At 23.4% G+C, this 14,609-nt stretch overlaps 2 protein-coding genes across 3 annotated transcripts; both read left to right on the top strand.

Moving 5' to 3' along the window:
* Positions 1-1,273: 1,273 nt before the first annotated feature.
* On the top strand, positions 1,274-3,958 carry LOC124921308 (AAA-ATPase At3g50940-like). Its single transcript, XM_047461944.1, has 2 exons — positions 1,274-2,412; positions 3,445-3,958. The coding sequence occupies exons 1-2, from the start codon at positions 1,336-1,338 to the stop codon at positions 3,928-3,930; spliced, it is 1,563 nt and encodes a 520-aa protein (XP_047317900.1). The 5' UTR covers positions 1,274-1,335; the 3' UTR covers positions 3,931-3,958.
* A 5,751-nt stretch (positions 3,959-9,709) lies between these two features.
* On the top strand, positions 9,710-10,801 carry LOC124921269 (multifunctional methyltransferase subunit TRM112 homolog A-like). Of its 2 annotated transcripts, none has more exons than XM_047461900.1 (2): positions 9,710-9,788; positions 10,227-10,801. In XM_047461900.1, the coding sequence occupies exon 2, from the start codon at positions 10,251-10,253 to the stop codon at positions 10,617-10,619; it is 369 nt and encodes a 122-aa protein (XP_047317856.1). In that variant the 5' UTR covers positions 9,710-9,788; positions 10,227-10,250; the 3' UTR covers positions 10,620-10,801. The 2 variants fall into 2 exon arrangements, with proteins under 2 accessions (XP_047317856.1, XP_047317857.1); XM_047461901.1 differs by lacking the exon at positions 9,710-9,788 and adding an exon at positions 9,940-10,010.
* The last annotated feature ends 3,808 nt before the right edge of the window (positions 10,802-14,609 follow it).

The raw sequence follows: 14,609 nt of genomic DNA, 5'->3' as shown, positions 1-14,609 counted from the left end.
AACCGGCGGTTGATACACAAAGTAGAGTGCCTGAAACAACGAAAATAAAGTATTTTACGCGGATGAGCTTCAATTGCAACAAACATCTATGGATGAAAGAGAGAAAGAGAACTAGAAACGTAGATGGAGAATGAAAAAATAAATTGGGTTTGAATAAATTTATAATCACTTTTAAAAATATTGTGAATTTAATTGAATAAATCTAAATAATTTTAGTTGATAATATTTTCTTATTATTAGAATAAGTTCTTAATATTTTAATATATTATAAATAAAATTATATGTATATATATTTAGAATTATTAATCTTTATTAAAATATTTAAAAGTATTTTATTTTAAATTATTATTTATATGAGTTGATTGATATCTATTTATATATAGATTAGAATTTTTAATTCTATTAAAAAAATAAAATAATTTATTATTAATTTTAACTATTATAAATAATATATATTTACATTATTAATCTAATATATATATATATATATATATATATATATATATATATATATATATAATGCTTAATTTTGAAAGTGTCTGAATTGTCGGTCGAGAAGATATTTGAGTCGGATTTTAGGTTGATCCGCCCACAAACTTAAAACGGTTAAAAATAAAAATACATAGATTCTGGGTTGACCCGCCCACAAACTTAAAACGATTAAAAATAAAAATACATAGATTCTGGGTTGACCCGCCCACAAACTTAAAATGGTTAAAAATAAAAATACTATAGATATGTTTCACTAACAAAATAACAAAATAAGTACAACTCTTTAACCAATTACACTAATAACACTTTATATTTTAAATTCAACACTAAATTTAATATATGCGCGGGACGTTGTAACAATATATTTTTTTCCGTATCCCGTACACTTCCTATTTAAAAATAGAGGAGTGATAGAGTGAGAGAATTTAGTGAGAGAATTTGGTGAGGGAATGACGTGGCATTACCTTAATTGGTTGGAAAATGTAAAAGTGGGAGGAAAGAGAGAAAAGAGAGAAATTATTTGATTTTTTCAACGAATAAGATTAAGCCACATCATTCCCTCACCAAATTCCCTCACCTAATCATTTCTCTTAAAAATAATAGTTAAGTTAAGATATTAAGTTAACTTTTTTAACCAATGTCAAAAAGTTAATATTGTTAGTCAAATATACAATAGATTGGGACCCAAGCATTGAAAAATTTGCATCTGTTCGTCTCATTCCACACTCCAGAAACCCTCTAATATATATAATCCATCTTTGAACATGAAGATGAAGAAGAAGACTCACTTAATTCTGCATTGACTCAAGTCCAGCTTTCCAGACTGATCGACGACTAGCCACCATGTTTTCCGACGTCGAGGTCCAACCTTCTCTGCATAAAGTGATTTCTACGGCAGCCTCGGTTGCTGCTACTGTCGTCCTCATCCGCTCGATTTCACGTGACCTAATCCCAGACGAATTCCGCTATTATCTCAAATTAGGCATCAATACGATCTACAAGTCAATCTCCTCCGAAATCACTCTCATTGTTGAAGAACTCGACGGATTTGGCTTCAATCAGCTCTACAAGGCAGCTGAAATCTATTTAGGTTCTAAGATCTTCCAATCCACCTCGACTTTCAGAGTCACAATGCCGGATAAGGATACAAATATCCACACCTCAATGGCCGGGAATGAGGAGATGGTTGATCATTTCAACGGCGCACAATTCAAATGGATACAGGTCACTCAAGAGGTGAAATCGAGTCGAACGTCTAGTTTCCATGGAGAATACTCCACCTCGTCGTCGTCGCAATCCAGTATCAGGTATTATAGACTCGTGTTCAATAAAAGATTCAAACAGTTGGTGTTCGATTCCTATTTCCCTTTCGTCATAGAGGAATCGCGCAAACTAAAGGAACAGAGGAAGACTCTTAAGATCTTTACTCTCGGAAACGAGCATGCGAGGAGATACTCGGACATGGATAGCTCGTGGAGCGGTGTTAATCTTGTGCATCCTGCAACTTTTGATACATTGGCAATGGACGGAGATATGAAGAAGATGATAATCGAGGATCTGAATATGTTTATTAAGAGGAAGGAGTTTTATAGGACGGTTGGGAAGGCATGGAAGCGAGGTTACTTGCTGTATGGTCCTCCTGGAACTGGAAAATCTAGTTTGATTGCTGCGATTGCGAATTACCTGAATTTTGATATCTATGATCTAGAGCTGACTGCTATTCGTGATAACGGGGATTTAAGGAGGCTGTTGATTTCGACAGCGAATCAGTCGATTCTTGTTGTGGAAGATATCGATTGTAGTCTTGATCTTGAGGATAGGAAAACCGATCAGCGAATCATCAAGGCGCTTCAGTCCACTCGTCAGCCTCACACCATTAACATAGTTAAGCAGCAACACAATAATCACAAGACCAACCAAGTCAGTCTCCTCAGTCACTCGTATACTTTGTTTACTAAATTCAATTCTCATTTAAAACGTAACATAGAGGTTAAGGTCCTAGCACCGTTCTATAGGACGTTTCTAGGGAACCTAAAATAAAAATAAATTAGTGGAACTAAGGCTGCAAATGAGTCGAGTTGTTCGCGAGCTGCTCGGTCAAAACTCGATTTGAGTTTGACTTTGACCAAGTTCGAGTCGAGCTCATTTAATATTCGAACTTATATAATACTTGCTCGATTACTTGTCGAGCTTTTTCGAGCCGGATAATAAATAATTTATTTTAATATTAAAATCTAAAATTTAAAATAAATATTTGAAAATTTAATTTTATGTTAAGTTTTTTGAGTCGAACCGAACTTGTAGGTAATTGTTGAGTCGAGCTCGAGCTCAAATTTGTAAACTCGTTCGAACTCGAGTCGAGCTAATAAGTATTTAATCGAGTCGAGTTAAAGTTATCTTGAGCTCGGCTTGACTCATTTGTAGACCTAAGTTGAACGGTTGGATTCTTAGGTTCACTGTGTGATAAATTATTATCTAAATTATGTTGTTTTTGTTAAAAATTATACAAAATTATTATATTTATTTTATATAATACAATATAACTTTTCATGCTAGTTCTCCTTTCTTAAAAAAATAAAATAAAAATAATAAATAAATAAATAAAATAATACAAAATAAAACTGCTAAATTAAAAAAAATAATAATAATTTTTATTTTTCACTTGGACACCCCAACTCCAGGTTATAGGGTAGTCCTCACAAGTTGCTTAATGGCTTAATAAATTACAGTCTTAAAAGCCTTGTATGTAGCAGAATCCTAGACTTAATTTTCACTTAAAATTACATTTTAATTTAAGTTGGGTTACTACATTGGGTTATATATAGTTATTGCGTCTCATTATAGTAAATTTACAAAAATAGTATTGAGGAATTATTACAGAAAACAAAACAAAAAAAATGGTTATTGTCTTAAAAAAAAACTTAAAAAATGGTATTATTTTTTTAATTTCAGGTAACATTGTCTGGCATTCTAAATTTTATCGACGGGCTATGGTCTAGTTGTGGGGACGAGCGGATCATTATCTTTACCACAAACCACAAAGATCGGTTGGATCTAGCTCTATTAAGACCGGGCCGAATGGACTTGCATGTTCACATGTCTTATTGCACATTTTGTGGATTCCAAACTCTAGCTAAGAATTACTTGGGATTGACTGAACATGCTCTATTCGACGATGTCAAGTCTGTGTTGGAGATGGCAATGGCAACCCCGGCCGAAATTGCCGAGCAATTGTTGAAGAGTGAGCAGCCCGAGACAGCGCTTGGGGGCGTAGTTCGTTTCTTGAAAGATAAAATTATGGAAAATGAAGAGAAGGAAGCTTTGAGAATAAGGGAGGAAGAAGAGGAATTCCAAGGAAAAGGTGTCCAAGTTGAAGAGAATAAGCCCACCATTGACAATAAAATGAGCACCAGTGAGAGGGTTAATATATATGTTTGAGTTTAATGAAAAAAAGGTGTTATATAATTTATAACATCTATCTGATATCAGAGTTTATTTTAAAGATTTGAGCAATTGCATGCATTTATCCTAAAACTAATCATTTCAATTTGCCTATGATGATTAAAGATGCCTCCAAAACAAGTTAAACATTCTTATTTGGTAATTGACTATTTCTCTTATTTGTTAACCTAGTCTCCCACCTAGAATCTCTTCAAACTTTCATTGATTCAGTTAATTATTTCACCGACAAGATTTACTATTTGAACAAGATTTACAGTCTTTGATTTGGTAACTCCAGTCTTTGATTAGAACTTTCAATGTAATCGACGGATCTATTGTATACAGATGGTGTTGCATGAGTGGATTCAAACTGTGTCTGAACAAACATGATTGAACTAACCCAATCTATCTTAATCATTTTCTCATACTTTAAGGCGATGAATTGAGGAGTTCCAACATTTTTGTTATTTTTACAATAAATATGCTCTGGTTGAGAAGTCTTTACCATCCAATCCAAGACATCGAATTGGTCTTATTTTTATTGACAAACAATTATCAAAACACTTTCCTTTAATGGATATGACTTTAATTCTATTGTGTTTATAGATACTTAACCTTAAAGCCACCTCATTCTCACAATTGTATTTGATTATTGTCATTTTAACATCTCTTCCTTAGATTTAAAACTCATGTCAACCATAAATTTAATAATCTTAATAACATTGAGATTATAAGCATGTTTCCCACACAATTTTCTCTTTAGTTCATTAGTTATTTGGTGTTTTTGACTTATATGAAGTGTCACCTTATTATGTTTAATTATTTTATAGTCATTCTAATTGAAATATTAAAATCAGAACAAAAAATATAATTAGTAAAGAATTAATGTATAACAGTGTATAAACATAGACATTGTATATCTAGTGTTTCTAATGGGTTATTTCTAATTTTTGTTTATTTAGATTATAAATAACAAATAATTTGATATTAATATATAATGTATAAAAATATAAAATAAAAAATAGTATTTTTAATATTTTAATTAATGAATTAAATTATGAGATTATTTTAAATAATATAAGATGAAACTAAATAATTTAAATAAATATACATTATATAAACATTAAAATAAATTAAGTTGTATAATAAAATTGAATTATGTACTCACTCCTAAAATGAATATTATAATAAAATAAAATATAATATATTTATAAAATTAAGTAAAGATAAAAATAAATAATTCAAATAAATATATTATATAAAATGTATAGAGATAAAATAAAATTGTAAGAATAAAATAAAGTTTTATTTGATTTATTTTCTTTAATGTAAGAATAAAATAACATATATAAAGATAAAATAAAGTTTTATTTGATTTATTTTCATTAATGTAATATATTTTATTTTAATATATAATATTTATTTGAATTATTTAATTTAATATGTTTAATTTTAATAATCATATTATATTTATAAAATTAAATAAAGATAAAATATGTTCATATTTATTTAATATATTTTATTTTAATATTTATATAATGTATTTTATTTTAATATATAATATTTAAATTTTATTTTAATTATTTAATAAAGTATTATTAATTTTAATTATATATATTATGTTTATAAAATTAATTAATTATTAAATTTATTGAGATAAATATCTAATTAATAGGTTAATTAATAGATTTAGGGTGAGAAATTAGATATTTTAGAGAGGAGAATGAAAATGTGAGTATATTAAAAGAAATGAATAAGAAAGAGGTAAACAGATAAATGAATTTGATCTTATTCTAATACTTATGAGAATGATTAAATAAAGATAGCGAAAGATAAAGAGAAAGTTTGCAAGTGCTCCATTGAAGAGATTGGAACAGAAATTCGAAGTCCAAAATGGGGTTAATATTTGAATTAGCTTATTAATGTTTTTTCTGCCAAATAAAATATTAATTATCAAAGTGCAAATTATAATATAAATTGTCAATTATTAATTAAATTTAAAAAATTAACAAAATATGATAGAAAATAATAAACAATTAATTAGTTAGTTCACACTAACTAATTAATTTTATTAACTAAGTAATTTTTTAATATAAATTAATTTTGTTAATTTAAGTATATAATGAAACTCCTATATAATATATATATATATATATATATATATATATATATATATATATATATATATATATATATATAATTGTTTTAATCAAAACACCAATTACATAATCTTTACATCACTCTTATTTGTGCCTCATTTTTTAAATAGAATTAAAAAGTTTTTAAAAATACTTTAGTTTTGTTTTTATTTGAGAATTTTTTTAATATTATTTATGTCCCAGTTTTAGACTGTTTATAAAATATTTAAAAAATAAAAAAATTATACAATAAAATTATATGAAAAAAATTAATATAATATATATTATAAAATTTTAAAATTTTATATTATTATAAAAAAATAAACTTATCACTCTTATAAATTATAATAAATAAAAAAATATATTAATAATTTTATATATTTAATTGTGTTTATAGTATTCAAATTGTGGTGAGATAATAAGGGACACAAATACCATCCAGAAAACAGGATAATTTGGAGTATAATACACAAATACCTTCTCGAAAACAGGATAATTTGGAGGATAATTTGGTTCTGTTAATACAGAGAGGATTCAAATTCAAATTGTAATATTAGCCCTTAAAAATATTAGGGAGTGATGTTAAAATTTTATTTTTATTTATTTATAACAATTTTTAAAAATAATATAAATATGTATAATATTAAAACTAATAAAATAATAATAATAAAAATATAAATGAAAGTTTAAACATTAATAGAAATATATTTTTAAATTTTTTTATTCTAGATATCCATCTAAAGAGTTATCTTATATTAATAAAGAGTTATCTTATATTAATATAGACTACATTTTTTCAAATTATGAATACGGTTAATTTCAAATTAGAATAAAAATGATTGAGCGAATATTTATTATATTTTATAAAATAATAATTTAAATAAATAAATATATAACTGATTAAATTTATAATGTATTTAATAATAAGTTATAATATTAATAAAAATGTTAAACAGTAAAAAAAATAAAAATATAATACCTGAATTAAAATAGTAAATTATTTTAATTTAAGAAAAAATGAACTGAAAAAATAAATTTTAAACCTGTTAATTTTTGAGAAAGGTTCATATAAAAAACATCTAATAATCTAAATTCAATTAATAACTATTTAAAATATACAATAAATATATATATTCTCCTATTAATACACATTAACAAATAAACTTAATTAAAATAATTATTATTTAAATATATTATAAATGTATATATTTTTGTAATATAATTTTTTAAATAATTCTTTTAATCTATTTACACTTTTAAATTAAATAATTTAAAATACATAATTATTTTTAAAATTTAAATAACATAATTACTAAAAACTTAAATGTTCAATACACATATTTATTTGAAATATTATATTAAATATAATTATTTTTTATAATATACATTTAATTATTTAATTATTTAATTAAAAAATAATTTGATAATAATACTTTTATTTTTTTAATTATATATTTTATTTATAATTATTAAAATTAATAATAATTTCAAATAAATTATTTATAATAATAATTTTAATTTTTTAATAAAATTAAAAATTATAATCTATATAAAAATTTATTTATAATAAATTTTATTTAGGATAATTATTTAAATATTTACTAAATAAATATAAATCGAATCATTTAAATAATAAAAATTTAAAATAAAATATTGTATGATAGTGATTAATAGTTATAAATTATTTATTTATAATATAATATTGAAATATAATATTATGAATTTATTTAAATAAATTTATACAATTTTATTCTGATGATTTTTTCTTATTTAATAAGCTCATAACATTTTAAAAATTATTATATATTTTAATACATTATAAATAAAATTGTATATATGTTTAGAATTATTAATCTTATTAAAATTATTAAAAGATTTTAAAATATTTTATTTTAAAATAGTATTTATATGAATTGATTGATATTTATTTACTAAATATTTAAATAATTATTTTATATAAAATATATTATAAATAAATTAGAAATTTTAATTTTATTAATAAAATAATAATTATTTTTTATTAATTTTAATTATTATAAATAATATATATTTTAATTATTAATCTAATTAAAAATAATAATTTAAGTTTATTTTGTAATATTTATTTGATAGTAAAATTATTAAATTATATTAAAAAATATTAATTTAAATAAAAATAGAATGATTGGGTTAATAATATATTTTTTTATTATAATATATATGTCTTATATCTTTCATTATAAACCCATATTTTAAAATATTTTTTCAATTATATTTTCTTTTCATTCTAATTCTATAAAATACTCAAATCACTCTGTCTAAATTATTAATTTATTAATTACATATCTTTCAAATTAAACTTATTAATTACTTTATTTTATAAATATAAATATATATAATTAAAATAAATAATACATATATTAAATAAAATATATTATACAAATATTAAAAAAAATATATTACATAAATATTAAAATAACACGTATATTATATTGTACTTAATTTTATAAATATAATATATAATTAAAATTAAACATATAAATTAAAAAATTCAAATAAATATTATAAATTCAAATAAAATATTATATACTAAAATAAAATAAATTACATAAACTTTTAATACTATATATTAAAATAAAATATATTATATTATATAAATAATAAAAACAAATATATTATATTTTTATTTAATTTTATAAATATAATATATATAATTAAAATTAAATATTATAAATAAAATTATTTAAAAAAATATTATAAACTAAAATAAAATAATAAAATAGCATAGATTAAAATAAAATATATTATATAAACCTTTTATATTATATATTAAAATAAAATATATTATATTATATAAATATTAAAATAACACATCTATTTTATTGTTACTAATTTTATAAATATAATATGTATAATTAAAATTAAATTTTCTAAATTAAATAATTCAAATAAATATTATAAATTCAAATAAAATATTATATACTAAAATAAAATATATTAAATAAAATTTTAATATTATATATTAAAATATATTATATTAATATTAAAATAATAAATATATTAAATAATATTAAAATAATGTAAATATTATAAATATTTTTAAATTTATTTGATTTTATAAATTTTTTATAGACACATTTATAAATTTTTTTGTAAGGTGGTAGCACACTCTAAATATTTTAAGATTTATGTTTATTTTATTTTATTTAAATTTATTTAAATTTATAATATTCATTTAAAATTTAAAATATTTAATTTAGTACAGTTAGTTTTAATTATATATATTATATTTATAAAATTAAATAAAATATATATGTGTTATTTTAATATTTATATATATTTTATTTAGTTTATAATATTTATTTGAATTATTTAATTTATAATGTTTAATTTGAATTTGAATTTTATATATTATATTTATAAAATTAAGTAAAATAATATATATATATATTTGTTATTTTAATATTTATGTATTATATTTTAATTTAATATTATATAATATATTTTATTTAATATATGTATTGTTAATTTTAATAATATATATTTATATTTATAAAATAAAATAATGGAAGATTTAGTATCAGAAAAAATTAAATATTTTAAGAATAAAAATGAAATGAGGGTATAATTGAAAAAATGGTTTGAAAAATCGGTAAAAAAGAATTTCCCCTCTCTTCCTCTTTCTAGGTTATAGAATCCAAGCGCGGCGCGGCGGAAGAGTCTTCTTCATTAAAAAAGGTTCTTTCATGTAATTCTGCATCTTCACGTTTTCACTGTTCTATATGAATCTATAAGGCTACTTCTTAGATTAATTCGATTTTGTTTTAAACATTCATCATCTGCAATTTAATTTGCAATTTAATACACTATGTATCAGTGATATTCATTGATGTGGTGGCTTCCTTTATGTTTAGCATCTCCTTGGATCAGATCATTTAGAACTGTTATCTTCATTAATTGGTATGTTGCTGCTGCAGTTTGAAAATCAGATTCTATTCTTTGTTTATTATGTAATAGTTAGGTCATAGTTTCTCTATTGAAGTCGTAGATCAGTTCAAATGATATGATTTTCATCTCCATGTTCCTTTTCCTCAGTTATGTTTATTGTTAATCTGATATAAGGTTAGACGAAACTGAGGAATCTCATTATTATCTATTTTCACTTCTTATTGTTAGGAATCTCAGTTGCATTGCAGAAAGATGAGGCTACTAACTCACAACATGCTATCATCGAACATAAAGGGGGTAACCAACGGATTCCCTCTGAAGATCGAAGCGGAGAAAGTAATGGAAAAGGAGGTAGACTTCAATCCGGATTTTCTTCGAAACATGTTCTACAAGATTGAGTGGAGGCCACTCGTTGATGCTGCTCGGACTATGGGCTATGCTGAGTTGCCGGAGGAAGTAGAACCGTCGATGCTCGACTCTGAAGACTTCCTTCGCCGCCTCCATCGCGCTCTTCTCCAATTTCATCTCGAGGAAGGGACCCTAATCTGCCCTGAAACAGGTAGACGGTTTCCAGTCGTTAAGGGAATTCCTAACATGCTCCTCAACGAAGACGAAGTCTGATTTCACGATCAATCCAGAGGTAATCAATCTCTCTGGTTTTGTCATGTAATTCAGCTTCTTAGGGGTTTTGTTAGGGTTTATGGTGCTAAATGACTCAACTTCTTCTGGTTTGTACAATTTTTATACAAGAAATTGAATATAACCTGGATTTGAGTTTGAATCTTGATTGATTTGTGTTTTAATTGATTGTCTGTGCTCAATCTTAATATTTCAAAATGGTTTTCCATATATTAATCAACATGAAAAGAAGTTGCTATTCTAGTTAGGTCAATTGTTCATGATAGATGTGTATCTCATTGCTCTTCATCTGCAAATAAGGCATTGAAGAAAAAACTATTAATTTGCAGTCTGATTCCTAGGTTGCAAATGGTTAGACAAATAATATACCAAATGATATATTACCAACATTGAACTCATCCTCCTCTTATATGTCTGGTTCAAGGCTGTCAAAATCGGAGAGTTTAACCAATGGATTTTATTAATCCCTTAAATTTGGTCTGGTTATAGATTGTATAGCCAATGGATTTTATTAATCCTCGATTTACTTTCAATTCAAATCAAACCAACAAATTGTATGTTATAGTCTTACAAGAACTCGAACTTGGAAGTACAAACATCCTATAAATCGACATTGCATCTCGTTTGTCACACCAACACACAACATTTGAAAACATACTGATGTATCATCTATTGTTAAGTAAAAGATTGAGTCCAGGACCCATTTATGAGACTGCCCTGGTTTTCTCTAGCTGACCCATCATATCTGAAAATGTAATTCTTTTTTTTTTAAATACAACTTGAGCTTAAAGTTTTATTTGTGTTGAAAGTTTTTCAATGAAAATTGGATCCAATTTCTGAACCTTGGATCTGAGAATGAAAAAGGAAAGAAGAAGAAGAAGAAGATGCTATAATGGTTTTAATCGAGCATTGCAAGCATCTTTTTTTTGGATATTTTGTTTATGTTTAGATTTTACAGTTCATATTTATTCTTGATCGATGCATGGAACTGAGGCTGTATCTTTTGTTTAGTTATTATACAAGTACATGAAAAAGGAAAGAAGAAGAAGATGCTACAATGGTTTGATCCTATCATTGCAAGCATCTTTCTTTGGGTATTTTGTTTGTATCTTTTGTTTAGTTATTGTACAAGCTCGGTACATCACTTCAAGAGCTTGTTTGATATTGGTTTTTTTGTTTGGAATTTTACCTAAAACTCAATATTTTTTTTTCCCATTTATCCCATTACTATTTTATCCATCTAACGTGCCAAAATACTATTATTTTTTTTTCTTATATCTTGATCTTATCTATTTAAAATAGAATGATTATTAAATTCTAAAAAAATAAATTTAAAATTAATTCATACAAATATTTACTCAAAATCCGGGTAAAGACTTAAAAAACTCATAGGTCCTTCTTTTAACTAACTTGTCAATAAATACAATTTACTTTGAAAAACAAATTATGTCAATGAATTAATAAAAACAACCACCAAATATGTCAATAAATGAATGAGTTTTACCTTTATTAAGACAATTCTAACCTAAAAATTATAGATCTCAAATTCAAAATGTCATGAATTAATTTACAGAATATATATTTTTTAAATAAATTTTTTATTTTTTTAATATTATCTATATATTTTTTAATTTTATAAATGGAGTCCAATATTTTTTCTCATTAAAATGAAGAAAAATATGATAAAATTAATTAATTTTTTAACTTTATTTTATCAATATGGTTCTTTATTATAAATTTATGATAAGTAAAAAATATTAATAAAAAAATATATGATAAAAACACAAAATTAAATATATAAAATTAATTAATAATAGACATAAAGCTCCATATACATTTAACTAAGTTTTAAATATCTCTATATATATGATTTTGTTTTAAATCGATCCTTATACATTTATTTTTATTTGAAATTACTCCTTATACATTTAATTTGTTTAAAATGACTCCTTATTTCATTTATTTTTGTTTGAATTTACACCATAAATATTTAAAATTATTTAAAAGGTTATAAATTCATTATTTTGTGTTTAAAATATGTTTAAAATATGCACAAATTTCTCTTATGAATGATATATTCATTTTTATTTTTCTAAATCCTATTACGGAAAAAAAATTTATTTTCTTCTTGAGATAATTTCTTCAACTATATTATCAAACGACATATTATCAAACGACAACGTATTTATTATGTTCCATTTTCAAACAACGATATTACAGACTAAGACGAGAAGGATGTTGTTAATATTGTATGTTTGCGTTATGTCTCCAAAACTATCTAAGCGTTAAAAAATATTGATGTTGAATAAGATAAAAATGTACGATAGTTATATAGTTAAAATATAATAATATGGTAAACATTACGATATATAAAATATGATATCGTATAAAATATGATATCGTAATACAAATCTGTAATATAATTGAATCAGCCAGCTAAACTAAACTTACAACAAAATTGCGACTATCGCCTTAGTGAGAATTAATATAATTTTATTTGAAGACAAAATTAGTTTATAAGTCAAAATAAGTTCTAATCAAAATCTAAGAAACACAATCTAGTTGGAATCATAAACGATCGATGGTTTGAAATTAGTTATCAAGAATGTTTAAATTTCGACCATAAAGTAAAAATTGTTTATACTTTGAATTATGTTCTTCATTTTTTACTACTTGAAATATTCATATTTCAAACAAAATTAAATGTAATAAAGAGTAATTTCAAATAAAAAATGGTATCACCTCTCCTAGCCTAGCGGCAAAGGGACCTGGATACTCCAGGTCCTCTAAGTTCCTGGGTTTGAGCCCGCCAGACGACAAGTTCCGTTCGTCTGGTTAAATTGGTTGAGTAAGTTTGTGGGTTATGTGGTTAATCTGCGGGAATTAGTCGTACTTCAAAAGAGAATCGGAACCCAACGTTTTAAAAAAAATGTATAAAAAATAATTTCAAACAACAATAAATGTATAATTAAAGATCCATTTAAAATAAGATTATGCAGATATTTAAAACTTAGTTAGAAGTATAAGGAGATAATCCTAAAATTAACACATATCAATAAAAAAAATTATAAAAAATAAAAAGATATAACTCACTCACATATTAATAATCAAAGGACTATTCTATATTTTTGAAAACATAATAGATACGAACAGTGATAACGCATATTTACGTTTTCATCATAGAAAAATTGATGATAACCTTCGTTTTGGATTTAAGTGTCAATCGGGATATGGTCTAAGCGTATCATCTTAAAAGGGAAAAAAAAAATCAATATTTTATAGGCTTAGTTTATTATTATTTTATTTAATTAATTAAAATTAGGATTAATCGGCCTCCCATTCCCTTTCATTATTACAAATTTACAATTGAGTGTTTTTAGATTTATTAAGTGATTTAATTTTATAATTTTTTTATAATTATTTAAGGTGGATTAAATATAAAAAAATAATGCTAAATTTGTTTGAATTAGAATTAGTATAAGAACAAATATATTTGTATTTATACAATGAGTTACACTTACCTTACAAATTTAAATTTAAACTATTTAAATAAAAAGAGTAAAAGGGGAGGAAATTTAATAAATGAAGTGACTGGCAAAATCTGAAAAAATGATAAAGGGTGAAGAAAGATTTAAGAGTTTGTTATTTTTTTTAACGAATGAGATTGTGTCACAAAATTTTCTCTATAAATCATTTCTCTTTTAAATAATTCACTAAACTCCACAATTATTCAATTTATACTTTTTAAGTCAACATGTTAATCACTTGTATAAATTGAATTTGAAAATTTTAGTTATTTAGTAAAATATTTTAACATTAGATGTGAATTTGTGTATTGAAAGTTTTTGATGCTCTTTGATATCTATCATGATATAGAAAATTTATTCATCTATCATTAATGATTTATTATAATATAAAATAAGATAAATATGTTTAATTAGAAAAAAATATATTAAATTAACACAAACGGCT

This window comes from Impatiens glandulifera, chromosome 1 (assembly GCF_907164915.1).
Source record: "Impatiens glandulifera chromosome 1, dImpGla2.1, whole genome shotgun sequence".
Taxonomy (NCBI): Eukaryota; Viridiplantae; Streptophyta; class Magnoliopsida; order Ericales; family Balsaminaceae; genus Impatiens; species Impatiens glandulifera.
This window is presented reverse-complemented; position numbering and strand designations above follow the sequence as displayed.

What these genes read in the sequence shown, in the direction of transcription:
- LOC124921308 (XM_047461944.1), top strand. Translation starts at nt 1,336, where the DNA reads ATGTTTTCCGACGTCGAGGTCCAACCTTCTCTGCATAAAGTGATTTCT. An exon ending in ATAATCACAAGACCAACCAA is followed by an intron (nt 2,413 to 3,444) that starts GTCAGTCTCCTC and finishes TTTTAATTTCAG; the next exon opens with GTAACATTGTCTGGCATTCT.
- LOC124921269 (XM_047461900.1), top strand. Translation starts at nt 10,251, where the DNA reads ATGAGGCTACTAACTCACAACATGCTATCATCGAACATAAAGGGGGTA.